At 38.8% G+C, this 27613-nt stretch overlaps 1 protein-coding gene across 3 annotated transcripts; it reads left to right on the forward strand.

The window, feature by feature from the left end:
- Positions 1-401: 401 nt before the first annotated feature.
- kdm5bb (lysine demethylase 5Bb) lies at positions 402-27304 on the forward strand. 3 transcript variants are annotated; one of them, XM_039679205.2, is made up of 28 exons: positions 402-715; positions 3886-3963; positions 4438-4560; positions 6432-6602; positions 7203-7259; positions 8587-8730; positions 9084-9177; positions 9337-9455; positions 9740-9898; positions 10056-10175; positions 10321-10479; positions 10603-10784; positions 11467-11629; positions 11709-11828; positions 11997-12191; positions 13468-13649; positions 13852-13976; positions 14327-14477; positions 15665-15779; positions 15893-16263; positions 16943-17081; positions 17225-17404; positions 17927-18085; positions 18172-18636; positions 19118-19214; positions 19330-19502; positions 24813-25049; positions 26397-27304. In XM_039679205.2, exons 1-28 carry the CDS (start codon positions 563-565, stop codon positions 26529-26531), a joined length of 4566 nt encoding a protein of 1521 aa, XP_039535139.2. In that variant the 5' UTR covers positions 402-562; the 3' UTR covers positions 26532-27304. The 3 variants fall into 3 exon arrangements, with proteins under 3 accessions (XP_039535139.2, XP_039535149.2, XP_039535159.2); XM_039679215.2 differs by having other exon boundaries at positions 416-715; positions 19121-19214; XM_039679225.2 differs by lacking the exon at positions 7203-7259 and having other exon boundaries at positions 416-715; positions 19121-19214.
- Positions 27305-27613: the final 309 nt, after the last annotated feature.

Consider the following 27613-nt stretch of genomic DNA (forward strand, 5'->3'; position numbering starts at 1 on the left):
CATCAAATTGTTTTCCTCGAGCATTCAAACCGCTGACTAAAATATCTTTAGTTTTTCTTTTAAATAAGTCACATTATAGAATAAAGGGTTCAGAAGTTTATAATATGAACTTTTATTTGAAGGCGAGGTAACTGAAGTAAATAGGTTTACTTTTTCTAGCTTTTCAATGGCACGTTTGGCGTGCACTAATGTCAACGAACACCAACGTATTTCCAGTTTTTGTCGTTACGCGTCAAAAGACAAACCGTTTAAATAATACGACAATTAACGGTAAATATCACGGTTTAATTATTTATTTAAAGTGTTTCTTCAAAGCTAGAAATGAGTGGACACGCTCGCTTCGTCTCTAGATTTTTGAGCGGATGTGGTCTCAGCCTAAGAGCAGTCACGTCACGGTGAGTGTCTGTATGTATGTGCGCGCGTGTGTGTTGATTGTTCGTGTTGTTCAAGTGTTAGCCGGACTAGGGGAGTAACGGACGGACAGACCTTGTTGCGGATCCCCAGGAAGTTCTGTCCCCGCTTGCTGAGTGACTCGATTCTGCTCCGGAACCGGACCTGCAGGATGACCCAGCGGGGCCCGGCTGAGTTTACCCCACCGCCCGAGTGCCCGGTATTCGAGCCCAGTTGGGAGGAATTTGCGGACCCGTTTGCCTTTATCAATAAAATACGACCCATCGCCGAGAAAACGGGGATCTGCAAGGTTCGACCGCCGCCGGTGAGTGCCGTCCGGACGGTCTGAATCGGACCGGTTGATCCGGGCCGGATCTGCGGAGTGATTCTGAGTTCGATTTAAAGGGAAATGTCTAAACATGGCGGCGCAGTGACAGCACTGCCGAACCGCTTTGTGTGTCTATGGGCATCATATCAGTTGAATTTCCAAAGCTCTGCCGGGTCTGTGCTCGTCCTGCGGACCCGCTTCACCCGGATTTCTGACCCACGAGCGCAATAACGTTGCTCACTAAACGCAAACGTCGCGGATGTGTGAATATTATACAGTAAAATGGCTCTTTATAGCTGCTGTAAGTGTAATTAGTTTACGGCCTGTCTCGTTATAGTAACGTTACTAGATTAAACGTCACATTTAACGTGACTTTTGCCGATTGTCAGTGATTATCGTTGATATAAAATATCGTTTTATAATATATATTTGTGTATATTGAATTAGTAATCCTGGTATAGTTGCTTCTGCATCTTTGTTGTTGACATTGACGAACAGAGACCCCCATTTGTTACCTCATCATTGAAAGGCTACTAATGAGTTCAATGTAGCCTACTTTTTAACGAGAATTTAATGTCCTCATACCAGACAGGGAAAAAAATAAAAAGACAAAAAAAAACATCAAGAGAAGGAGATACCTGCCAATGCGGAAATAAACTTCCTTTCATTTTCACCTTAGCACACTTAGGCTACTTTAAATGGTCATTAATTGAGTTTAGTATATAATTGTATTGTATTATTGCCTATATTGAACAGATTGTTAAGCATATATTGAATGTATAAATTATCTTCTATTCTGGTCAAAACAAATCCATTCTGTGACAGAAGTGGTTGTGTGAGGATTAGATTAAGGCAATTAATTAATTACCGTTTATACCCAGCGACTAAATATAGTTTACATATTAGCGAAATGATCTAGTCCAGACCAGCGGCGTTAATCTGAATCCGAACTCTTAACTCCCGAACCTGTCTAAACCAGTTTGAAGGGTTTCTGTGGTTCTGGTGGCGTCTTTGTATAGTGAACATTAGACGAGTCCAATGACACGAACATTATAATTTATTAATATCCTAATAAGGTTTTATGTGTCTGTCTGACAACCAGTTTATGTGTTTCATAATATTTAGCCTATTTTCATATTTATGGACGCTAAAACTATTTTTTGTCTTCATGTTATTTTAAATTCCATTTACTTATGTATTGACAATTCTCGCTCCATCTGGCCATGACGGGCTCTGAATCCAACTAGCTGGTTCTGATACTAGCTTCAGGTTTGATGTGAATTCGGGTTCTTATATTAGATTCGCAGCGACGTGACGTGGTTCACGGCACACATGAGGTCGCAGATGGGGGAAAGCGTAATTACGTTTAACAAGAGACGATTAACGGGTAAAACATGTCAAGCATCATTCTAGTACGATGTCTTGGTATTATTGACTCATTAATAAACCAGAAAGTAATATTTTGCGAAGGTTATAAAGCTGAGAATCTTTTCCAAATGGCCTCTTGCTTTCTACCACCGACATGCGTGCGTTGGACCTCGGAAGTCGACACGTTTTAAACCATTTAGACCGTGTAAAGTGTGATTCGTTGGTTCGATTCGGCTGATTCTGATCCGAACCCTGTGGATGGATAGATGGAGTCCTCGGGCCGGGCGCGTCCTCCATGTTGCGAGCTTTGGAGTGAATGAACCATCTGGCCATTTTGTGTCTTTCTGTAACTATGCTGCCTTAACAGCAAACAAGGAAATACTGTAATAAATTGTCTTGATATACGCAGAACTCACCTGCATTTTATAGATTTTGTGTAGCTGTGGTAGTAGATGCAGATTGTGGTGAATATTGTTCATAAGACAGCCAGAAATCTGTAGTCAATGATCTCAACGTACAGTGGTTTAACGTACAGACTCCTGCCTTGTGTGTGTGTGTGTGTGTGTTTGTCTATGGATATGCCATTCCATGCATTATGAGGCTGGAAAAAGTTTTTATTATTTATTTTTTTAATAAAAACTTTTTTTTTTTTTTACTCGGGTAGTACTGATTACACAATTACACTATTTATATATGCTAAATGTATAAAAGCAAACATCTCTGCATTTTAAATTCACTGATGCTGAAATGTGAGGTTTTGCAGCAAATTTTGCTGGGTTTCCTTGATTGGTTAAGAAAGGGTAACACTTTATTGATCCTAAGAGGAAAATGCCTGGTCTCTTTGTGTATCTCTTTGTGGATTTTGTATCTGGAGACACTATTGTGTGTGTTGCTGTAAGCATGTGGTTATGGAAGGCTGGAGACAAAGAAAATGTGTTAAACCCAAAACATATATATGGGGACTGAACTGAAAGGAAACCATAATTCCACCGTTTAGCCACCTACAGCAGGTTGCGTGTGAGTGAATGTGATTTTTTTTAGCTCACGTTTAGCTACTGTGTTAAGCAGACACACATTCACAATTCTGTTGACCACAAACCAGTGTTCCAGTCACATTTGTACAGGGTTGTCTTTGTCAGATCTTTTCAATTAAGTTTATGATTGCAAAGGGGAAAACAAATAGTGAAAGTTTTCTTATTTTGCTTCTGAAATTGTGTACTCTATAAAATGTGGTGTTCCAATGTGTTTTTACATGTGTTTATGTAGATATGTTGTGTCACCGTTTAGTTTATCAGTGTCCAGTACCCTCAGAATGAAAGTCTTATCTGGTGAAAGTCTTTTGTGTACGTTGTGTGCACATGCAATCTTGATGATTTCAGAAGACTGCTGAATGAATTCAGAAAATCAGAAAGCTAAAGAAAAAAATATATATTTCTTTGGCCTCTCTTGTTTCGAACATGTTTGTGTTCATGACCTCAGCGGAAATGAGTCAGAAGCTTGACTCAAGGATGCAGTCTGTAGTTTGGATTTGCTGTTGATGGAAAGAAAGTTTGTTTTTGTGAACATTTTAACTACAAATATATGTAGAATGTAAATCGCACAGGACCATACAATGAATGGTTCATTAGGCCCCTTTGGATGTCACAGCTTGGTTTTTACTGTGCAATTATGCATTGACATTGGATATTAAAGTTAAATAAACTTCAGAAATCAAGAAATCTAAAATAAGTATCAATAAAAGTATAAGAAATTTAACTTTACAAATTGTATGTTAACTTTGTGTGTGTGTGTGTGTTTAGGACTGGCAGCCACCATTTGCATGCGACGTTGACAGACTTCATTTTACTCCACGGATCCAGAGACTCAACGAGTTAGAGGTAATTGTACGATTTTGATTTGAGGTGAAAAACTGTGTTTAAAGAAGTTTGGCTATATTCATGAGGGCCAAATATTTCGAAATATCCCCTCAAATATTGTAAGACGTGCTGACATTTAACTTGCAAGGTCATCTGAAGTTTGAAAAACATAAATCTGGGCAAATCTGTCAAATCAGTCTAGTGATATCAACAGGTTTGTCACAGGGTTAGGTTTGGGGTCAGGGTTTTGCAAATATCGTATAAAAAAAAACACTGTGTCTATAAGAAGTCGTCAGTAATGGAGAGAAACTGAAGGGTCCATTGTAAGGTCAATAGTCACAGTCTTGTCAGCAGAATTTGAGTCTTGAGACTGATACACCACCACTGAAACACCACCTATGAGATGCTTAATAATTTACTTGCACCATTCACAATGTTGCTGATTCTTATTTTCTCTTTTTCTTTGCACCTCCATCAACCCCCGTCATCTCGCAGGCTCAAACCAGAGTTAAACTCAACTTCTTGGACCAGATTGCTAAGTTTTGGGAACTACAAGGATGCACGCTCAAAATTCCACACGTGGAGCGGAAGATCCTCGATCTGTACCAGCTGAACAAAGTGAGTGAGTCTTTGTACTGTACAGTCTGTGTTATGATCCATTATGATATGATCCTCTTAATATTGTTAGCTGAAACCTGACTCATATCTGTATGTGTCTCAGAGTAAAGTCCGGTTCACACTATGGACAATAACTATAAATATAACTTTAACTATAAAGTTTTAAAAATAGTTCTAATTCTGTAAGAATGGGGAAGAGGAACAATATCATTAGAATCACTTTCAGAACATTTATTTTTTTCCAGCTGATGAACGATCAGAATCCATCCTGCTTTAAAGGAGCATTTCACCCATTTCAACATGAATCTTTATTGAAAGTGGATCATATATGTAGTCGAAATATAAAATAATTTTTGAATTTGGTGCCCTCTTGACTGAGAAAAGACAGAAAATAACAGAGGGGCTCATTTGTATGCAAGATAACAACTCCCACAATGCACAGCTCCGCAAGCCACACCCACTAATCCGGAACAGTGCAAACAGAGAAATCACTCTTCCGTCTACAAGGCTAACGTTAGCTGTCACCAGAGTTTGAAATTCATTTCACACAAAATTTCTAGTAAGTTGACTGGCGAGCAGGACGATCGAGGGCGAGGGATGTAAGAGGACGGCGCGAGGCCGGTGGCGTGAGTGATAATGAAAGACACTGCGCGCCTCTCTCGCGGAGGAGCGAAACTATAAAGTGAGGAGCGACGACGGCAGATCGAGAGAGAAACAGGCCTGATTTTATGATGTGTTTTGTTTCTGTTGTGAGTAATGTTACAACAGTCAACAATGAGGGACTGCTGGCTTATACTTTTGTTTTGTATCTGTTCATTTTACTATTAAAATGTTTAAATGGTCGCCAGTTCCCGCCTCCTCCTTCCCACAACAACAAACCCTGTTAACGTAACATCGGAAAACTCATTAGTAAATTACTCCTCATTTGTATTTATTTCCATATGGTGAATTACTGCATGATACCTGGATGTTCAGTCAGGCGAAACTAGGATGGTTCACATCACAACACAAATATCCGTGTGCTCGTCTGATTCAGAGATTTCATTCAGGAGAAATTTCCATCGTTGAAATTCTCTGCAGCAGACGGACTCTATCTGTGTTCGTGGTTCACAGAGAGAGCACATGCACAGCAGTCCGCCTCAACTCGAGCCAGTCCGGCTCCTCGACCGCGACAGGCAGCCGCCTCCTGTTCCTCCATCAGCCTCAGCTGCTCTTCTCGTAAAGATAGCTACGAACATCAGATTCGAGCGGCAGAATTTCAAAATCCCCTTCTTCCATATCATGTTTAGTTTCTTCCATCATTGTCATAACTTCCTATCTCCACAGCGCTTGTTAGCTTAGCTTCCAAACAAGATGGCGGATATTGATTCAGTATCTGCAAATGAAGTCCCACCCACTGATCTGTAATAGGCCTGTAGGGTGAGTGGGTCCCACACTCTTGAATAATAATGAGCTAATGTTTGTAGTCTCTACACATTTGAATGAAAAATAACTTCCTGTTTATTATGACACAAAATGACGATTTTTACGTCATAATAAGCAGAGAGTAAAACACTTAAATCTTTATTTCTCCCATCTCAGGGGAAAATAAGGGAACAAACCATGACCATTCAGAAATATGAAAGCTTAATGCAATTGGGTGAAGTGTAGAGCTTGAGCATTTAAATAGACAGATGACTAAACTGCAGCATGTGGTTATAATATTCTTTGTTGGTGTGGATTTTAATATAGTTATTGTTATTAGTGTGAATGGACCTTAATTCATGTAACCGCTGGGTTCTTTATCCTTTACCAAGAGAAACTAAAGCATTGATAACTGTTAATTATCTTTTTTACAATGAAGTCCAAAACTCTCTTTCTACATCTTCCAGTTGGTTGCAGATGAGGGTGGATTCGATTTGGTTTGTAGAGAGAGGAGATGGACGAAGATTGCCATGACGATGGGTTTTGCCCCAGGCAAAGCTGTGGGGTCCCACCTGAGAGCCCATTATGAGAGGGTCTTGTATCCGTACAACCTCTTCCAGTCTGGGACAAACCTGCTGGTGAGTTTAACTTATAGACTCTTCGAATCAATATTTATGATCAGCAGTCATGCAGGAGTTTATCTTGTGTGTTTGGGCAGCTTTTGGGGTTAGTCGGGTTACAGCTGGTCTGCAGGGCCTTCGGGGTTAGCAGTATTAGTGTGTGCGCTATTAAGGTCTGATGGAGTATGCTCTGTGCATAAATGCAATCTGTGGTTGTTAAGTGTGTTTTAGTGTGTTCTATCGGTTTGTTTTCTGTAATGTGTGCTGATCTTTTCAGCGTTACCTTTATTTGTGCTGCAGCCTCTGTCAAATGTGGTCGCAAATGACTTATTTTGTCTTTAGAGACAATATATTATCAATATCAATTAACTGGATATTTTGAAAAGCACAAACACAATCATATTCATGTCTTTTTTTTCACACTGTAAATGTATAGCTATTATATATTTTTAATGCGGTCAGTGGTCATATGCAAGAGCATATGAAAAGTATATTGGAGCCTAACTCATTTTCTTTCCATTGACTGAATGCTTGACATCTTTTAGAGATGTCTGTGACCTCTGACCCCGAGGTCACTGGCAACGTGTCTGTAATGTTGGGTGCTCTTTTCTACATCAGGCTCCTGAGATCGCAGCCAAACTGTCAAGTTTTAGGGCACCTCCTGGGATGGAGGAGGTACGTTTCTACTTTCCCCATTACTTAATCTGACTATTTAAATATGGACAGGATGTAATGTCATTATGGAGCCTGTGGCAATTGTTTTTCATTTAGTGGTCGCTGTGGCTCTTCACTCTCCATCTTTAAAGTGTAAAAATTAGGGTTCATATTAATATAAAATCATCTATAACCCCTTTATTAATGTTTTACACAAAATGTCTGCTTGGTTCTTTATTGAAATGATCTGTAAACATTTCCTTTTGCTGCTTTTGTCAATGTGTGTGAGTGTTTATTTATTTTTCTTAACGTAGTGTTTTGCTTTTTGAGTTTGGGTGACAAATGGGAGCGAGCTGTGGTTTCTGTGACGGACAGCATTTCACCCGTCCTGACCCCCACCAAACCCTTCAGCAATCCTGCCGAGACATTTGCTTTCATTCTCCACCTACTTCTCTTGTTTTTGACTTGCTGCTCTTATTGTTGTTCTTTTTGACTTCTGCCGCATCTTTTCTTCCAGCCCTCCCCCTCCCACTCCTCCTCTCAACCACAGAGTCTGTGACCTGCTTTCTGTTCACGCTAATCTCTTTACACCTCCAGCTGTTCCCTCTCCTCCCTCTATCCTCTGTCTCTACGTTAATCTGTAATCTGATAGTGGTAGCAAGCATAACCGGGAATGTTGAGGATTTTTCCTGCATGCAATCACAGATGTAACACTCTTTAAGGCCAGGCTAACAGGTTATTCACACATTAGCACTGATTATCTGTGGAGTGAGGGGAAATGATGATGGTGATTTTTTTTTTTTTTTAAGGGAATTTTGAAAGTGTGAAGTTTCACAATTTTGAGTGTTGAGAACTGAGCTGACCTTAAAATGACCTTTGACTCTTCATTAGCTGTGATCTTAAACATCACTCTGGATCAAAACAGACCTAATGTTTTTATTAAATTACACGCTAAAGTAATAGTTCATGCAACTCTTTTTTTATATATAATTTTACCATCCTCATGTTGTTCTCGACCTGTATGATGGACTTTCTCTACACAAATGGAGATTCACAAGCTGTTATTTTCAATAGGCTGCCAAGCTAAAAAACATATATAAAATGTTAAATATTTCCTGAAAATCTTGCCATTCAGTTGTAGATTTTTAATCGCATTTGCAACATGGAAAAGAGCAGTTTGGACGTTATGCCCAACATCTAATTTTGTGTTTGACGGTGTAAAAAATAAATAAGTTTAAAATGACATGAGGAAAAGTGAATTATGACAGCATTTTCATTTCATCAAGTTAATTTCCAGACTGAAGGGCTCAAATAACCGGGTGAGTTGTTTTTTCTTTTTTTTCGTCAGTGTCTCCAGAAGACTTCAGTGGATGACGTAAATGACAAAGATAAAGAGTATAAACCACACGACCTGCTACAGAGACAAAACATTCATGTCCAGCCCAACGACACAAGCGCACCTGCTAGAAGAGCCAAGAGGATGAAAACAGAGGTGAATGTAAACACTAAAACACATACTGTATGTCCATAATCACTATCTGCCTTCATTTTGTCAGTTCTCCATTCCAGTCAGTATGCCAGATTGGTTATACAGTATTATTTGACAGGGATTGGCAAGATTTTCGGAAACATTACAATTTAAAAGGCTGTTTTGGTGCTCAAGAACCATTATTATTATCAATGTTGAAGAATGTTGTGCTGCTTAATATTTTTAAGGAAAATGTAATAATGAAAGTTTGACCTCAAACTTTTGAACAGTAGGGTATAATATATTTTTTTTCTATGTTAAACGAATGGATTATTTGTTAGCATTTTAACTCGCATGCTCTATGTCTGTGTCTGTAGTCTGGCTGTGTTAAGTCAGAAGAGGGTGAGGGATGTGAGAACAGACCCAATCTCAGAAGGAGGATGGGTTCCTTCGTTGTCAAGCCTGAACCAGGTGAGCAACTAACCTTTGTATCTAACCTCACATGACTCGCAGATCTTCAGTAGCCTATATCTAAAGTCAATCATGCAAAGCAACCATGATTAGCATAGCTTTATTAGTCAAATCAAGTGTTTTTTTTTATTAACAAATGTGTTTATATGTGTGTATTAGAGAAGGAGATCCCTATACAAGTGAAGCAGGAGCCTGAGGAGATAAATGAGCTGATTCCCGAACCAGAAAAAAACAAATCCCGTTACAAGAAAAACATCCTCCCTCCTCCAGTGAGCGTGGTGAGTTTCCTCCCCTCTCTCTCATTCAAATGTAAATGTTTTGCAAACTTTTCTCTGAATTTTGTTGATTGTAGTTTAGAGTCATTACAAGTTAACTCCTCTCATTTTTGCTCTTAAACCATTGATGTTGAGTAACTATATAATATTATACTGTGCTGTGTAATAAATTTGAGTTCATTTAAACTATATTTCCTTTGTAACTATAAGCTCTATTCAAACACTCTGTGTAGCTAAACCTTGTAAACGTGGCTTGTGATATTAAAGTGCTCTCTGTCTTTCTCTAGGTGGACCTGTATGTGTGTTTAGTGTGTGGAAAGGGGAACGATGAGGATCGTTTGTTGCTATGCGACGGTTGTGATGACAGCTACCACACCTTCTGCTTGATCCCGCCCCTCAGTGACGTTCCTAAAGGTGATTGGAGGTGCCCTAAGTGTCTGGCTCGGGTGAGTTTGCATAGTAAAAATTAACAGTGTATGTTCATCATTGGATCTGAACAGTTCTGCTTTAGCATCCCTATCCAGTCAATGTTGCTTTTAAAGAAACTTTGTTGGAGTATTCAGTAGAATAGATGATTGACTCATTATTTATGTGTTTCTGCAGGAGTGCTGTAAACCTCAGGAGGCGTTTGGCTTTGAGCAAGCGTACAGGGACTATTCTCTGAAATCCTTTGGGGAAATGGCAGACTCCTTCAAGTCAGACTATTTCAACATGCCTGTTCATGTATGTACGAAACCCTACTGAGACCAACGTTCACTCTCAAGAGTATATACAAATATAACGTTAAAACATAAACTAACCTTAACATAACCACTGATTTTGATGTTAATTTCTATCCAGTGAATACTGAATGTGGTGTTTGTTGTAGATGGTACCCACCGAATTGGTGGAAAAAGAGTTTTGGAGATTGGTCGGCACCATTGAGGAGGATGTGACGGTTGAATATGGCGCTGATATAGCCTCAAAGGAGTTCGGAAGCGGTTTTCCAATCAAGGGCGGAAAGTTTAAGGTTGCACCGCATGATGAGGTACAACTGAAATATCATATTTTGAGATATTACTCAGAACGTCTGGCATATTATTTTCCATATGTAGTACATCCTGTTTCCATCACTGATTTAGTTATTCTGTGCTGTGATTTGTTGCTGTAGAAATATCTTAATTGTGGGTGGAACCTAAATAACATGGCCATGATGACACCGTCAGTGCTGACCCATGTGACTGCTGATATCTGTGGCATGACTTTGCCGTGGCTCTACGTGGGCATGTGCTTCTCCTCTTTCTGCTGGCACATTGAGGACCACTGGAGCTATTCAATCAACTACCTGCACTGGTAATAAGCACAATTTCATTTTTAATAAAGGGAGAAATATACTTATATTAGTAATATACTTATATATTTTATATAGTGCAGCATGCTGAACTGCGTCTACAACCTTATTTTTGCTTTTAGTTTGGTGTCTGCTATAAATACCCATGAGAGTTGTGTTATCACAGAGAGTTAATACCTGAGATTGATATGACTAAATTGTCCTTTACACAGTTTTTAAGGAAAGAAATTAGTACTTAAATTCAGCAAGGTAGCATTAGATTTATTAAAAGTAACAGTGAAGATATTTATATAATAATATTTATTTTAATATTTATTTAAATAATATTAAAACATTTATTTCAAACAAATGCTGTTCTTTTGAACCTTTTGTTCTTCTAAGAATCCTGTAACAAATGCATCACTGTTTCTGCAAAACATTAAGCCGCACAGTCTGTTTTCTACATTTATAATACAAAAAAAATGGATCATGTGACACTAAAGACTGGAGTAATGACTGCTGAAAATGTAGTTTTATAATGGAAAACCGTTATTTTAAATTGTAATATATTTCACCATATTACTATTTTCACTTGAATTTTATTAAGTAAATGCAGCCTTGGTGAGCATAAGAGACTTTCAAAAACCTTACCGAAAACTTTCATGCATGTGTGAAGACCTTGATGACCTGTTTTGCGTGTGTTAGGGGAGAACCTAAGACCTGGTACGGGGCTCCTGGTTTTGCTGCTGAGCAGTTGGAGGCAGTCATGAAGAAACTGGCCCCGGAATTGTTTGAGTCTCAGCCGGATCTTCTACACCAGCTCGTCACAATCATGAACCCCAATACACTCATGGCCCATGGAGTACCAGTGAGTAACGTTTATAGACACAATTACAAGTCACACACTCGCATAGAGCATGTGTTACTCGCAGGTTCTCTGTTTTTAGATTTACAGAACCAATCAGTGCGCAGGAGAGTTTGTCATTACTTTTCCGCGATCATATCACAGTGGCTTCAACCAGGGCTTCAACTTTGCAGAGGCTGTGAACTTTTGCACAGTGGACTGGGTGAGCTTTTCCTCGATCAATCCTGCTGTTATAATGACTGTTGTTAATGTAGATTCTTTTGGTCAGGTCTCAGAGCTGAGCATGGAGAGTTTTAATTCACATTCATTTTTGCGGTTATTTTACCTGTATTTTTTGTAAACTACTTTGCTTTGTAAATTTGATGTGCAGATGCCACTGGGGCGTCAGTGTGTGGATCACTACCGCCTGCTGAACCGTTACTGTGTGTTCTCTCATGATGAGATGGTGTGTAATATGGCCACAAAGGCTGACAAGCTTGACGTGGTTCTGGCATCAGCCGTACAGAAGGACATGCGGCTCATGATAAGAGAGGAGAGAGAGTTACGGGACAAAGTTCGTAAGATGGTGAGAGAACACAAACAAAACCGGTCAAATCTGTGTGTGTGCGTGTGATGCAATTTGTGTGAATGACACTATAATCTAAATTTATGCAATAGTGTTCGTTTCTACTCTCTCTCAGAAAAAACAGATTTGGTATTTCTGAAATGCAAATCTGTTATAATTCAATAAAACAACTATCTTCACTTTATGATCCTATCCATCTATCTATCCTATCTAATATAATATATGAAATTATATTCAGGGCTTGACAATCACACCCGCCGCCAACCCGCCAAATGCAGGTGTATATCAGCAGTGGCGTTCTCAATCTTACTAGCCACTTTGGCGAGTTTAATTTTCAGTACATTTTTACATTTCAGTACAATTGTAGTCTTTTAAAAAGACACCTGAAATATGCTAAAAGCTAAGTGCAATGTAGTTTTGTCAAAAATAGAGTTTTTTTCTCGATACATATCGATACTGAAATACCTGAAACGCTTCCAATACTAATTTCCCGCAGAATAGATACCCGATACCAGCTGCGCTTTGTTGCTCTTTCATCTCTCCGACAGGGAGTCGAGATACCCGCCTCCTCTCACTCTCCTAATTTGCTGCCTGATGAAAATTATTGGTGTTGCATCGAATATCGGTGAGGGATTGGGTGTATTGTGCATAATTATACTCACAATTTTACTTGCACCCAAAGTGCGTGTACATAAAGCCAAGTATATTAGCTATATAAAGCAGTATAATGGGTCCGTGCTTCAGGTCTTAAACTAACAACAGCCTAATATACCAGCTGCCAAATTATGAGATGATATTAAAAATATCTATATGGCAGTTTTTCCCTATGGTATCAATGTCAAAATTGTGGCCAGTGAAAATACTGAGTGTAATGTCAAGCACACATTATATTATATTATATTATATTATATTATATTGTATTATATTGTATTATATTATATTATATTTTTGAGTTGTCAATGTTAAATTGACCATGTGTTAAATTGAGATTAGCTAAATATAATGTAATTTTGTTTAGTTTATTCTAATAAATTTGATCAATTCAGTGATGGATTAACTACAAGAAAATGTTTTAATTGATTGTCAGCCCTAATGAATATATAACATAATATGTTATTGGTCATGGTGGTGTATAATATTGGTTATTTTAATATGTTAGAGATTCTAGTAATGTCTGATGATGCCATTTTTCATAATATATGCAATAAAAAAATGATACTTTCCCATCAATGAGAATTTGTAAGTATTCTCTCTCTCTCTCTCTCTCTCTCTGTAGGGGGTGGTCCAGTGTGATTTGTTTGAATATGACTTGCTGGCAGATGATGAGAGACAGTGCGTGAAGTGTCGCACCACCTGTTACCTCACTGCTCTCACCTGCCCCTGCAGACCGGGAGTCCAGGTGTGTCTACACCATGCCAACGACCTCTGCTCCTGCCCTGTTTCCAACTACACACTCAAGTACGTCTCCACTTCCCCGCTTCCAGTACTCCTCAATGACCTTATTTAAAAATTCATCAAAGAAAATACATATATTTACATCTATTTATTATTTTAAATCATTGACGTTATTCCACTGCTAATAATCATAATCAGTGGTGCAGATTTCTTAAGTGAACGTGGTGAAAGTTTCATTCAATACAATGCTCAACCAACCTCACAGTTACCGTTACACACTGGATGACCTTTACCCCATGATGAATGCTGTGCGGCAGAGGGCGGAGTCTTATGATGAGTGGGCGTCAAAGGTTACAGAGATCATGGAAGCAAAGCTAGACAAGAAACGCGGTGAGTTTCACTATGAAAACTTCCAGAACTGATAGTCTTTGAATCTTTCTGAATGAGAATCCGCTTTCAACGTGTAGTTGTACAATTATTATTATTATATAAAAATATTATAAATATATAAATAAAATGCATTCATTTCTACTTTATACATTAAATGTCTAAATTCAATTTGATAAATTCTTTTTTTTCTTTTTTATAATTGACATAAAATTGCAACTTACTATTTACTTAAATGTTCCTGGTCTGAATTTACACAATCATCTGTATGATATTGTAAAGAAGAAAATTATTTTACTGAAGTTAAATGCATTTGTGATTACTATGTAATCACTCTCTCTTTTTCGCTGTAGATGTCACCGTGTTTCGCACCCTTCTTGAGGAGTCTGATGAGAAGTCGTTCCCAGAGAACGATCTGTTACGTCAGCTAAAGCTAGTAACTCAAGATGCTGAGAAATGCTCGTCTGTTGCTCAGCAACTGCTAAACGGCAAGAGACAGACCAGGTACATACACACACACACACACACACACACACACAAATAGACTATAATGAAACCTACTCAAACAAGCCAAATATATATTGTGAATATTGTAGTGTAGTGAAATATTATTACAATTTAAAATATATTTTCTATTTTAAAATGTAATTTATTTTTGTGACTGCAAAGCCGAAATTTCACCAGCCATTACTCCAGTCTTCAGTGTCACATGATCCTTCAGAAATCATTCTAATATGCTTATTTGGTGCTCATGAAACTTTATATTTATTATTATTATTAATGTTAAACTATATCAATAGCCGCTTTTCCACCATCAAGCCAAACTGTTGTGAGAACGGTAAGGAACTGTTCCAGTTATGTTTCAACTTGAGCCTGGTTTGGCACAGCACGATTATAAACCGTTCTCGGCTAAGTGTGCCGAACCGTTCTGGTAGAACGCGTGTTGAGACGTTGCAACTCAGGTTTGGTAACTTGTCTGTTGCCTGGCTACCAATTTCTTTGTAGCTGGCTAAGTGCTATTTGAGCAATGTAAACACAAATTAATAAAAAATTTGATTCAATCATCCTCCATTACGGTCACTATATGTACATCTTATATCATTACTCTTGCGTTACCAAGGCAATGACTGATGCATTTGTATTACATTCCAAATAGCTTATCCACTGCACAGTGGAAAATGAAACCATATCCATACCGGCTGGACCAGGTCGTCACGGAATGGAACGTTTAATGAAAGAACAGTGTTCATAACGATTCTCTGATTAGTGTAGAATGTAAAAAAAAAATTGCGTATACCTCAAATTTGATCAATTTTTATCAATTTAATAAGTTCTTGCTGAAGTTTTTCACTTTGCATTTAACATGCATGATGCGTCTTAAAAATGGTGGCGTTCATGCCGCAGATTGTTCAAAAACAAGTGCATTGCAACTCTCAATGACACTCGTCTATACACATACTTACATAGTGCAAACGGATGCAAGAATGTCCTCTCTCACACACTCCCTTTACAAGTATTTCAACTCACAATGTTTATTTCTGTGTTTATTTCCATTTAAGGGGAATTTCCAATGTGGTGGGCTTCTTTTTCCTGCACACAGTGGTTTGGTTTGGTCTAGACACATGTGGCATGTGAATTTTGTGTATGTTTCATGCATTTGTTTATGTCTGTCTGCTGTCATCTGTCTGCAGGTATCGCACAGGCGGGGGTAAATCTCCTAATCAGCTCACTGTGGAGGAAATGAGATCATTTGTCCGCCAGCTTTATAACCTGCCCTGCAGCCTGACACAGGCACCGCTTTTGAAGGTGACTGACACAAACACACACACACATGCAGGCAGTCTTCCTGAAGATAAATGAGGCACAGTTCATCTCTAAACAGCTCATATAATAGAAGCTATTAACACTCTCTGTCTCAGGAACTGCTGAATAGCATAGAGGATTTCCAGCAACACAGTGAGAAGCTTTTCTCCGACGAAGTGAGCGCAGATGTTGTTGGTGAGATCGAGTCCTTGCTGGAGGAGGGCTCTCAGTTCGACGTGTTTCTTCCGGAGTTGCCGCTGCTACGGGAGCGTTTGGAACAGGCACGGTGGCTGGCCAGAATTGAGCAGGCAGAGGATCCGGTATCAAACCCCTGCGGTCTCTCTCTGGACAGCATGCGCCAGCTGATCGATCGAGGAGTCGGACTGACTCAGCATCCCTCCACTGAACGCACAATGGCTCGGCTGCAGGAACTGCTCACGATCTCAGAGGAGTTGGAGGAGAAAGCGCAGGCACTGCTGAAGGCCAGGTGGGGGCAGCACTGAGTGATGTCACAGACTCCTAAATATGACGAACCTCCTTTCTCAAATATAGGCAGCTATATATTTCATATACAAAGAACTGTTTATATTGTGAGAAAATATTATGTGTGAAGTAGTATTGAAAAGAAATACGCTGGATACTCTTTTTTTTTTTTTTTTTTTTAATCAGTGCAACTTCTCTATTTAAAAGAAAACAATCAGTCAAAAAAGGCACAACGTCTTTTGATTTATTAGAAAGTTTGTGATTTAAATTAAATAATATTATAGTATTGAATAATTGGCTTTTAAGTTGTTGTTGTTTTTTAAGTTTCATTAATTTTGATCCTTGGACCTTTTTTAGTAGTTTTTATCTTTTTTATTTTAGTCATTTTAGTACTTCAACTTGTGCCTATATTATTTAAATTGGTTTCCAAGACAACTTTCAATAAGGGTAGTTAGCCATTGCAGAGGCATCTCAGGTTTCTGTAACAATTGGGGAACCACTTCCTTTCGTACAACAGATGAACATTTGCATCAGTTCAGGACAAAATGGAGGCTTGGAAATGCAAAGCAGCTCTTGAATGAGCTCGAATTAACTCCTGTGGTGCGTGCTGAGGACTTGCTGGAGGCTCCACAAAGTGATTGTGTAATGAGATGAATGACATTTGTTAATGTGTTTTCTTTTAGGCCTCCAGAGAGTTTAGAGACGATCAGTTCCATGTTGACGCAGGTGGAAGGGGTACCTGCATACCTGCCAAACTGCCTCCTACTACAAGACACATTGAACAGGGCTAAAGAATGGCTTCAGGAAGCTGAGGATTTACAGGTTGAGTACTCCTGGCTAAATCAACTGTATGCATTCTGCACACTAGGGTACTGTCTCATGTCTGTTCATGTTTTTGAAGGGAGAAAAAAAACTGTTAATAATGTTAATGGAAGGATCCTTTGTGTTTCTGTTTGTGATGCTAGGTGGCAGGTCAGTCTCCAGTTCTCAGCTCGCTCTCTGATCTGGTTCTGAGAGCTCATGCTATTCCTGTGCGACTGGAGCCTCTGGACCAGCTGGAGGTTCTGGTATCAGAGGTGCAGGCCTGGAAAGAGTCCGCCACCAAAACCTTCCTCGTCAAAAACTCCCCCTTCACGCTGTTGGAGGTTAGACTGGACAGTTTGTTAAACTAATAGGTGGAATTTTTAAGAATTTAAATAGGCATATAGTTCTTAAATGATAGAAAGTTTCAAAAGTAACTTCTAAAATTTGTTATAACCTTATAATGAATTAGAGATTAGGTTTAAATTGTGCTAAATTCAAAAATAAAATTAAAAAAAGGCATAAAGAAAATTACTACAGATCATCATTGCAAAATAATCGCATTACTTCAATGTAAAAAAAAAAAACACTTAAAATTATTTCTTTGCTTTCATTTGTGATATACATTAATTTTACAGTGTTAATCTATGATGATTATGATTATAATATTTAAATATCCCAAAGCAGTGTATAATTGTATTTAATTTTTATTTTGACTATAAAGATATGTTATGAGAATGCAATGCAAATGCAAAAATGCAAATTTGGTTTTGATTTTGGGGTGAAATATGACCTGAAAATGTTTTCATTTCAGAAAAACTTTCATATGAATAAATAGTTGAGGTTTTTCATGATCCCCTGTGCAGGTTGTGTGTCCCAGATGGGAAGTGGGCAGCTCTTTGAAGAAGAAGATGAGGAAGGTTAAGGGAGAGTGCGTGTCATCAGGGAAGAAGAAGCTTGTGAAGCTGGACAGTATGAGTGATGTGGAGAGAGCACTTTCAGACTGCAAAGACTCTGCATCCGCTGTGAGTTCGCTATACGATACATTTCAGAAATATTGTAGATGAACGAAAAGCTTTTTTCTCATTCACTTTCTTTTTCTCTCTCGCAGATGTTTACTCTGGCTGAGGTTCGTTTAAAAGAGTTGGAGTCGCTATGCTCTCTCCGTGCAGCTAATGAATCGAAGCTCCTGCCTACAGCGGACTGCTCCGCTCTCAAAGTGTGTGTGTGTCACAAGCCAGCCATGGGCGCCATGCTGCAGTGCGAGCTGTGTCGAGATGCTTTCCACAGTGTGTGTGTACGTGGGCCCTCGGATCCCCTCGACCCTGAAGCTTGGCTGTGTCCGTTATGTCTACGGTCGACTAAGCCTCCTATGGACAAGATCATGACACTGTTGTCATCACTGCAGCGGATCCGTGTGCGCTTCCCTGAGGGTGACGCTCTACGTTATATGATTGAACGCGCTGGCAGCTGGCAGCGACGGGCTCGAGAGGTCATAAACTCTTATGATCTCTCGCTGACCTCTCAGGCTTGCAGAGTAGCTTCACCTACAAAGGGCCACAGGAACAACAGAAAGGTTAGACATTATTTCACACAGGCACCAGACTGTTAGTGGTTCAATGTTTTTTTTCCAAAGTGTGTTTTCAATGTTTTGTTTTCCTACTGTTACTTTCTTTTGCCATTCTATTTGATTTAATTATTATTGTGTTTTTTTATTTTTATTGTTGCTGTTTTTATTTATATTTATTCAATTAAAATGCATATAATAATTAAAATATATATAATAATAAATATATATATATTTGTGTGTGTGTTTATGTATGTGTGTAATGTCATTTTTATTTGTAATATCTATATGTAATATTTTTCTAATTACGTGTTTTACTTTTATTTATTTAATTTGATCTCTTTCGTTCATTATTATTTTTAAAAGAATATATATTGATTTCATTTGTGAATTACATCAGTTTACCCTTTTTTTCCCTTTTTTTCGTAACTTTGTATAGCCATTTTTGCTTTCTACCCATCAATAAAGAGTTATTGTTGTTTTATTGTAGCAGCTGTGTGGATCTCCATCTCAGAGTCAGGACTGGCATGTTTCTGGGCAGGAACAGACTGTGTTTTACACAGAGCAACGCTGTATCCCTCTCCAGGGTCTGTATCATTCTCACATACACAAACAGAGCATTTTCCTATTTTCTGAAATCTCACTGCAGAGCAAGTGCAGAATGACTAGATATTTTAAAATGAAACTCTGTCTGTGTTCCAGGTCTCAGTTCGGAGTTGGAGGAATTGATGGTGGAGGGTTTGCTCCTGCAGGTTTCTGTCCCCGAGACCCAGCAGCTTTACAGACTTCTGCTGTCCGGCCTCCCGACTACAAACACTTCCCACACAGAACACACACCCTACCTCACTCAGAAACACTCCTCGCCGCAGAGAGAGGTAAAGAGTTAGAGACTCTCATGCTGTTTAGCAAATACAATTCAATCACTAATTGAGAAAAATAATCAGGGTTTACATTGCTATGGCAAAAGAGCTCAGCGGCAACTTTCCACCCCCATAAATCTTGAATTATATAATTTAATGAGTTTCCCTACCCTCTCAAACAATGTATATTAGTTGGGGGCCTTAAGCACATTTTCGCGCAAATTCATCTAAAAGCGCCAAATTTGGCACAGATGTAGCTCAGGTCATACTGAAATGATTTAGCTAGGGCGCCGGAGCCAGCGACCCTCGGGGCCAAGATGGCGGCCAAATCCAATATGGCCGCTGCCCGAAAAGGGTTCCGGCTATAACTTTTGAACCACATGAGTTACAAATACAAACTTGAAATGTTTTTCAGCTTAATTGATCATGGGAAACACATAGAAATGTTTATATTTATGACCCAGTATATCTGGACCCCTTGATCCTCCAATTCCAATATGGCCGCTGTCCAAAAAAGCAGTTTGGGCTGTAGAATGGGGCCTTACATCCCATTGTTCGCGCAAATTCATATACAAGCACCAAATTTGGCACAGATGTAGCTGAGGGCATACTGAAATGATTTAGCCAGGGCGCCCAAGCCAATGGTCCCTGAGACCAAGATGGCGGCCAAATCCAATATGGCCGCCGTCTGAAAGGGATTCGACTATAGCTTTTGAGCCAGATGAGATATAAATACAAACTTGATGTCTATTTGACCTTTTCTGGCTATGGGAAACCCATATGAATACTTACATTTATGATTGGGTATATCAGGACACAATATTTTTTTTTCAAAAAAAAAATATCGCTATCAGGACCCCCCAAATTCCCTAAATCCAATATGGCCACCACCTAAAATGGATTCGACTATAGCTTTTGAGCCAGATGAGATATAAATACAAACTTGATGTCTATTTGACCTTTTATGGATATGGGAAACCCATATGAATACTTACATATATGATTGGGTATATCAGGACTCCCCAATATGGCTGCTGTCCGAAAAAGGGTTTTGGCAACAAATTTTGAACCAAATGCGCTACAAATGAGGATGTTGTGTCTATTTTATGTTTATTGATCACAGGAAGTCCACTGGCATATTTATATTTATGCTTGTGTAAGTCTGGAACCTGTATTCTTTTCAAGACTGTGGTTGAAAATCCTTTTTTATCACAACTTTGAAGGTTATTCTCAATGTTGATTAATTTCCTTATAAAAGTGAAATGCTTTTCAGTGTACTACAGGTGAATACATTTCAAAGTGTAATCATTTAAGAAAGAATAATACACATTAATATTGCAAGTAAATATTTATATTGTCAAATTGTTAAAAGAATAATATAGTAAATTTCTCCTAAACTCTTAATGGTTTGCTTAGCGTAACAAAAAAATAGCAATAACATGAAAAAACAACAGTGAATTCTCATGGTCTCACACATGTTCAATTATTATCATTTATTATAATTATCATTATAATCACCGGCTCTCTCATCGTCTCCACCATCATTGTTTGTACAACACCCTCACATGCACATATAGAAGTGCAACAAACTCCGGCTTTACAGCACTTGCAGTGCCCTCTACATGCTGTCTTGCAGTCACAGTGGAGGAGATATGGTGCAGGCTTTGACTCCAAGATTAGTTCAGTAAGGTTCCCAAGGCTTGCTCGTAGAGTCCAGATACCATCCCCATGCATTGAAATCTGGGATATCTTGCTGGACAGCGGCACTGCTGCAAGCCAGCTTCTAGCCAATTCTCATCCCAAGGCATCATCTAACTGACAATTTTGACCATGCTTCAATATCTGACGCTTTAGGCACCCTTTAGCGTCAGTTACATGACGCGATCCTAGGGCGTCATCTAACTGATGCTAAAGGTAAAGCGTGAGGTAAATGACGCAGTTAGGTTTAGGTCTGGGGTAGGGTAAGGGTTAGACGAGATCCTAGGGCGTCATCTAACTGACGCTAAAGGGTGCCTAAAGCGTCAGATATTGAAGCATGGTCAAAATGCTTCCCAAGGCGTCAGTTAGATGACACCTTGGGATGAGAATGGGCTGGAAGCTTGCTTGTAGCAGTGCTCTTTTGATGTGCTGAATCAGTGCAGCTTGGGTGGGAGGCAGGTTCTCGAGAGACTTGGTACCATTCGAGAAAAGGTGATGTCTAGCTTCATCTACACGGCTGGAACCACAGCTCTTGCTGTACATGATGATGACCATAATCTCCAGTCTTTGGACATGGACGTCATTGTTGATCTCTTCAGGCTCTAAGGTAAGGGTAACCAGGGATTCTGTGAGATCTGGTGTTTCCTCCCAAGCTGCCCATGCCCAATGGCCATAAAAAGGCATTTGTCCGGACTGTCGACAGCGATGTTGTCATCCTTCCCATCCGCTTCTTCCACACACTCGGCATCACAGAGCTCTGGATCGGCTTTGCAAGTGTAAAAAACTATAGGGACATTCCTGCTCATGAAATCAGCAAGGATCTTGGTCCCCAGAAGTTACTGGCCTAACCACTCTTCCACGCTTCAACAGGCTGTGACACAACCTCAGCCTGGGCCGTGGGAAAAAGAGTGCATGGGCAGCTTGGGAGGCAACACCAGATCTCACAGAATCCCTGGTTACCCTTACCTTAGAGCCTGAAGAGATCAACAATGATGTCCAAAGACTGGAGCGTATGGTCATCATCATGTACAGCAAGAGCTGTGGTTCCAGCCGTGTAGATGAAGCTAGACATCACTTTTTCTCGAATGGTACCTGCCATTTTCTCTCGTACCTGGTACGAGAACCTGCCTCCCACCCAAGCTGCACTTATTCAGCACATCAAAAGAGCACTGCTGCAGGCCAGCTTCAGGAATCAGGCAACCGCTGTCCAGCAAGATATCCCAGATTTCAATGCATGGGGATGGTATCTGGACTCTACGAGCAAGCCTTGGGAACCTTACTGAACTAATCTTGGAGTCAAAGCCTGCACCATATCTCCTCCACTGTGACTGCAAGACAGCATGTAGAGGGCACTGCAAGTGCTGTAAAGCTGTAGTTTGTTGCACTTCTATATTTGCATGTGAGGGTGTTGTACAAACAATGATGGTGGAGACGATGAGAGATCCGGTGATTATAATGATAATTCATGTGAGAGACCATGAGAATTCACTGTTGTTTTTTCTTGTTATTGCTGTTTTTTTGTTATGCTAAGTAAACCTTTAAGAGTTTTGGACAAATTGATTATATTATTCTTTTAACAATCTGACAATATAATTTTTTCCTTGCAATAATAATGTGTATTATTCTTTCTTATATGATTACACTTTGAAATTTATTCACCTGTGGTACACTGAAAAGCATTTCGCTTTTATAAGGAAATTAATCAACATTGAAAATAACCTTCAAATTTGTGATAAAAAAAGGATTTTCAACCACAGTCTTGAAAAGAATACAGGTTCCAGACTTACACAAGCATAAATATAAATATGCCAGTGGACTTCCTGTGATCAATAAACATAAAATAGACACCACATTCTCATTTGTAGCGCATTTGGTTCAAAATTTGTAGCCAAAACCCTTTTTCGGACAGCGGCCATATTGTATTTAGGAAATTTGGGGGGTCCTGATATACCCAATCATAAATGTAAGTATTCATATGGGTTTCCCATAGCCAGAAAAGGTAAAATAGACGTCAAGTTTGTATTTATATCTCATCTGGCTCAAAAGCTATAGTCGAATCCCTTTCAGACGGCGGCCATATTGGATTTGGCCGCCATCTTGGTCTCAGGGACCATTGGCTTGGGCGCCCTGGCTAAATAATTTCAGAATGCCCTCAGCTACATCTGTGCCAAATTTGGTGCTTGTATATGAATTTGCGCGAACAATGGGATGTAAGGCCCCATTCTACAGCCCAAACTGCTTTTTTGGACAGCGGCCATATTGGAATTGGAGGATCATGGGGTCCAGATATACTGGGTCATAAATATAAACATTTCTATGTGTTTCTCATGATCAATTAAGCTGAAAAACATTTCAAGTTTGTATTTGTAACTCATGTGGTTCAAAAGTTATAGCCGGAACCCTTTTCGGGCAGCGGCCATATTGGATTTGGCCGCCATCTTGGCCCCGAGGGTCGCTGGCTCCGGCGCCCTAGCTAAATCATTTCAGTATGACCTGAGCTACATCTGTGCCAAATTTGGCGCTTTTAGATGAATTTGCGCGAAATTACCTATTTATGTGCTTAAGGCCCCCAACTATATATATTTTTTTATTTTACGACAAATATATTGTATTGTATACATTCCATATATTAGTCAATAGTACTGTTTTTTTTTTTCACTTGAATACACAATTTGCTTCATACAAGTCTTTATTCTTTGAAGCAGCTTTCTTGTTTCAAATCGAACTTTTATTTTGTAATTTATATTGAAGATTGTTGGTTTAGTACGGAGCCCCCCTAGTCCCACTTTGGCAAAAAAAAATTAACTATAACTATCTTGTGGCCTCAAGTATCTTGAGGCCACGAGTTACTATCTTGAGGCCACAAGATAGTTATAATTAATTTTTTTGCCAAAGTGGGACTAGGGGGGCTCCGTAGTTTAGTTAATGGTTTGAGGATTTTTTTTAAACAATTGAGTATCTTTATTCAATTCCATATGGAAAATACTTACAGAACCGAGGCTACTGAAAAAGTAGGCGGCCATGATTTGTTTTATTTAAAGCTCATTATATTTTTTATATTATTTTTCTGCATTTAAAACAAATACAGAATTAAGTTCTGTATTTGTTCTTCTAAGCTAAAGTTAAAAAAAATGAAGGTTCCTCCCTCATTCAAAATAAACGGTACAAGTATATAACTCTGTACATTATTTTAATTGCTTTGTAAGATCTTGACAAAGTTTGTAAACGCATAGTTCAAAGGTTTGGGGTCTTTAATTGTTTTTAAAGAAGTCTCTTATTCTCATGAAAACTGTATTGATTTGATCATAAATACTGTAAAACAGTAATATTGAGCAATTATTACAATTTAAAATAATCATATATTCATATATTTTTTATATGTAATTTTATTCTTGTGATGGCAAAGCAGCCATCCTTACTATACAACATAGATATGTTTCTTGAGATCCAAATCAGCATATTTAGCTATCATCATCATCATTGTTAAATAGTTGTGCTGCTTAATATTTTTGTGGAAACTTTTGTTGATCCATCAAAGAGTCCTCAGCCTAAAAAAATTTTTGTAGACCTTTAAGAATTTATTTTCATTACTGCTCTTTGTCTTGCTCTTTTTATCTTTCTCTAAAGAGAGATGCAATCACTTCAGCAGAAAAGAAAGCCAAGCGGCGAATGAACAGAGAGGATACTGAGATAAGGGATAGAGGGATAAAGCCGAAAAGCAAGAAGCAGAGAATGGGGACGGAGAAGCGGAGAGAGAGGAAAGCAGCATCTCTTTCTGCATCAGACGTGTCTCAGTCAGAAGACTCGGAGGAGGATATGACCCTGTGTCCGGCAGAGAGCTGTCTCCAGCCGGAGGGTGAAGAGGTGAGACGTGAAAGTAATGAAAGCTGCACTTTTTTATTTTTTTTTTTGCACAACTGAACAAAATTTCGTCATTTACTGGGGGTTCTGACCAAATAATTGCTGCAGTCTCATTAATAATATTTAATTCATTTGATTGAATTAAAAAAGAAATCCGTTTGAATTCAATGACTCACTCAAAAAGAGTCATTATGGATGAATCGCATTTTTAAAACAATTTTCTTGAATGAATGATTCAATAAATATGTTTCCATCTACATTTTTTATGTGCATTTTTGGATATTGCATAAACACTGGATGGAAATGCCAAGATGTGCATAAATTCAATTAATGTGGATTATTTTTATATATTATAATAAGACAAGTCCCCCGGTGCACAACTGGATAACTGAACTAACCACCTGACAAATTTTCTGGCACAGCATCTCAAATGTTAGTTTGATCATTCTGAAATCCCTAAGCCAAAGTCTGTTATCAAAATGATTTGGTACAATGACTTCCCAGATGCGTCTCACATGACTGCGTTCCCAAATGCCACACATTTGAATGCATAACATGACAGTGGCTAACCTGATTCCAGCAACTTCCAATTTTATTACAAATATTTTTATGCCAATATCCCAGGAAAATATGATTTTGTTCTCTTGGAACACTCTTAAAAAATTGTTCTAAAACGCTGACAATATGGCTACTGTAGAATCAAAACTGAACATTTATAGACGTTCTGATATGGTAGTTTGTATGTTTGTTTAAAAATAATTTTTTTTGCATTTTTTTCCCCCTTTCTTTCCTTAACATCAACCTGCCGAGGGACAACGGATTAAAATTGGCCAGTGTTGGCTAAATCTGGCCCTATTTTACATATTGTTATGTATTTATTGTGTATTGTACCTGAAGTAAAAACTAAAAACACATGGGAAGGAATGCTGCTTTATGGCAATTATTTTATGCGCTATTCCAATTTGAACACAAGTTAAATCCTCAGCTTTGGGTGGAAACTAGAGACAAATATATTTTTTACAGCCACTTGTCACCACCTACTGGTTACATTCAAAAGCTGATTTACTCTATTTAGACTGCTCTAGATCGTTGACATCAGCATTTATATCAGAAATGTAAACCTTTATCCCAGTACTTCTGTGATCATTTGAATGATTGTAACACAGAAATAACTCTACTGTGTGGTTGTTTGTTAAGCTGTTTATTATACCTATACATGAGTTTAGATGACATAGCCGAATCAGTGTCATTTATTAGGAATAAGATCACATGGGTGTGTAAATCGAGGTCGCCATCTTTTAAGGATCACTCCTGTGTGAATGTGTTTTGACTGGTTTCTCTCTGCTTCAGGTGTACTGGGTGCAGTGTGACTGCTGTAACCGCTGGTTCCATATGATATGTGTGGGGGTATCGGCAGAACTCGCAGCCGAGGAGGATTACATGTGCGTGACCTGCAACACAACCAACACAGGCCGCCGGAAGTGAGACGATCTCCCACGCCATCCTCCTTTATCCCTTCTCCTGGATGTGTAACTGACCATCCCCGTTCCCTATCCTACGACCTCTGACCTTTGTAACAACGGTGCTATTTTACTCTTTTTGTTGGACTCTATTGTCCTGAATGATACTATTTGGTCACCTTTTTGTATTTTTACAGCTTTTTTCCTTCTGTCGAACTGTTTGTGATCGTCTAAAACAATGATAAATATGCTAAATGCTGAATGAATATAGCGGTGCATGGGTTTGTGTTGGTGTTGCTTTCTGGTGTGGAGGAGAGACGCTCTCGTGAAACACAGCGAAGGTCTTCTGCATGCACGGCCAGAAACGCCACAACACAAGACAAACCAACAGTTTTCACCAAATACAATAAATAATAAATACAGAGAAACTATTTTTTGGAAACTTGCCGTTTCAGTACACAGGCATCTGGGATTCTCTCCGTTGTGTTGTTTTACTTCCTTTTGTAGATTAGTTTTATTTATCGGAGCAATAATGTCTTTGTAAGTTTCAGGTTTGGACGGTCTCAGTTGTGTTGGTGCTTTTAGAGATGGTGGTCAGATATTCAGGATATGTACCGGACACACAGACGTCAGATTTGTAGCAGACAGAAGAGTGTAATGAACTGCCACAAAACCCGCTCAAGCCGTTTTGAAGGGTGTGGGTGGGGGGGTGTTAGGGTTTGACTAGCTTGTTTTAAAAAAAAATAAAAAGTGTCCCAATTTATAGTGTGAAATAAATCTCTTTGTTCTAATATCAGACAAAGCCTCTTCTCTTCATTCAGTGGTCAGTGTGATCTTTACACTGATCACAGACCAGTGTTATTTTAGTATTTTTGACCCTGAATTTGACCCTCTCTCTCACAGGTATGAATGTATTTAGGTCATTTTTATCCCATCTATTGCTCTACTTTTTAAACTTTTTCTAATATAATTGGTATGATTAACTCATTCACGAGTTAAACACAATCAACGTCCATAGCAACATTTGTCGCACCACCAGTGAGAACCCCAGTATTTATCCAAAACAGCCACTAATAAGGGCAATACAGAAAGTGGTGAAACGAGGAA

Source organism: Pimephales promelas, chromosome 14 (genome assembly GCF_988280905.1).
Source record: "Pimephales promelas chromosome 14, fPimPro1.hap1.1, whole genome shotgun sequence".
Classification (NCBI taxonomy): Eukaryota; Metazoa; Chordata; class Actinopteri; order Cypriniformes; family Leuciscidae; genus Pimephales; species Pimephales promelas.

Coding starts and splice junctions, on each gene's coding strand:
- kdm5bb (XM_039679205.2), top strand. CDS start 563: ATGACCCAGCGGGGCCCGGCTGAGTTTACCCCACCGCCCGAGTGCCCG. Junction 9,456..9,739: donor TCCCTCCTCCAGTGAGCGTG/GTGAGTTTCCTC, acceptor GTCTTTCTCTAG/GTGGACCTGTATGTGTGTTT. Junction 9,899..10,055: donor GCCCTAAGTGTCTGGCTCGG/GTGAGTTTGCAT, acceptor GTGTTTCTGCAG/GAGTGCTGTAAACCTCAGGA.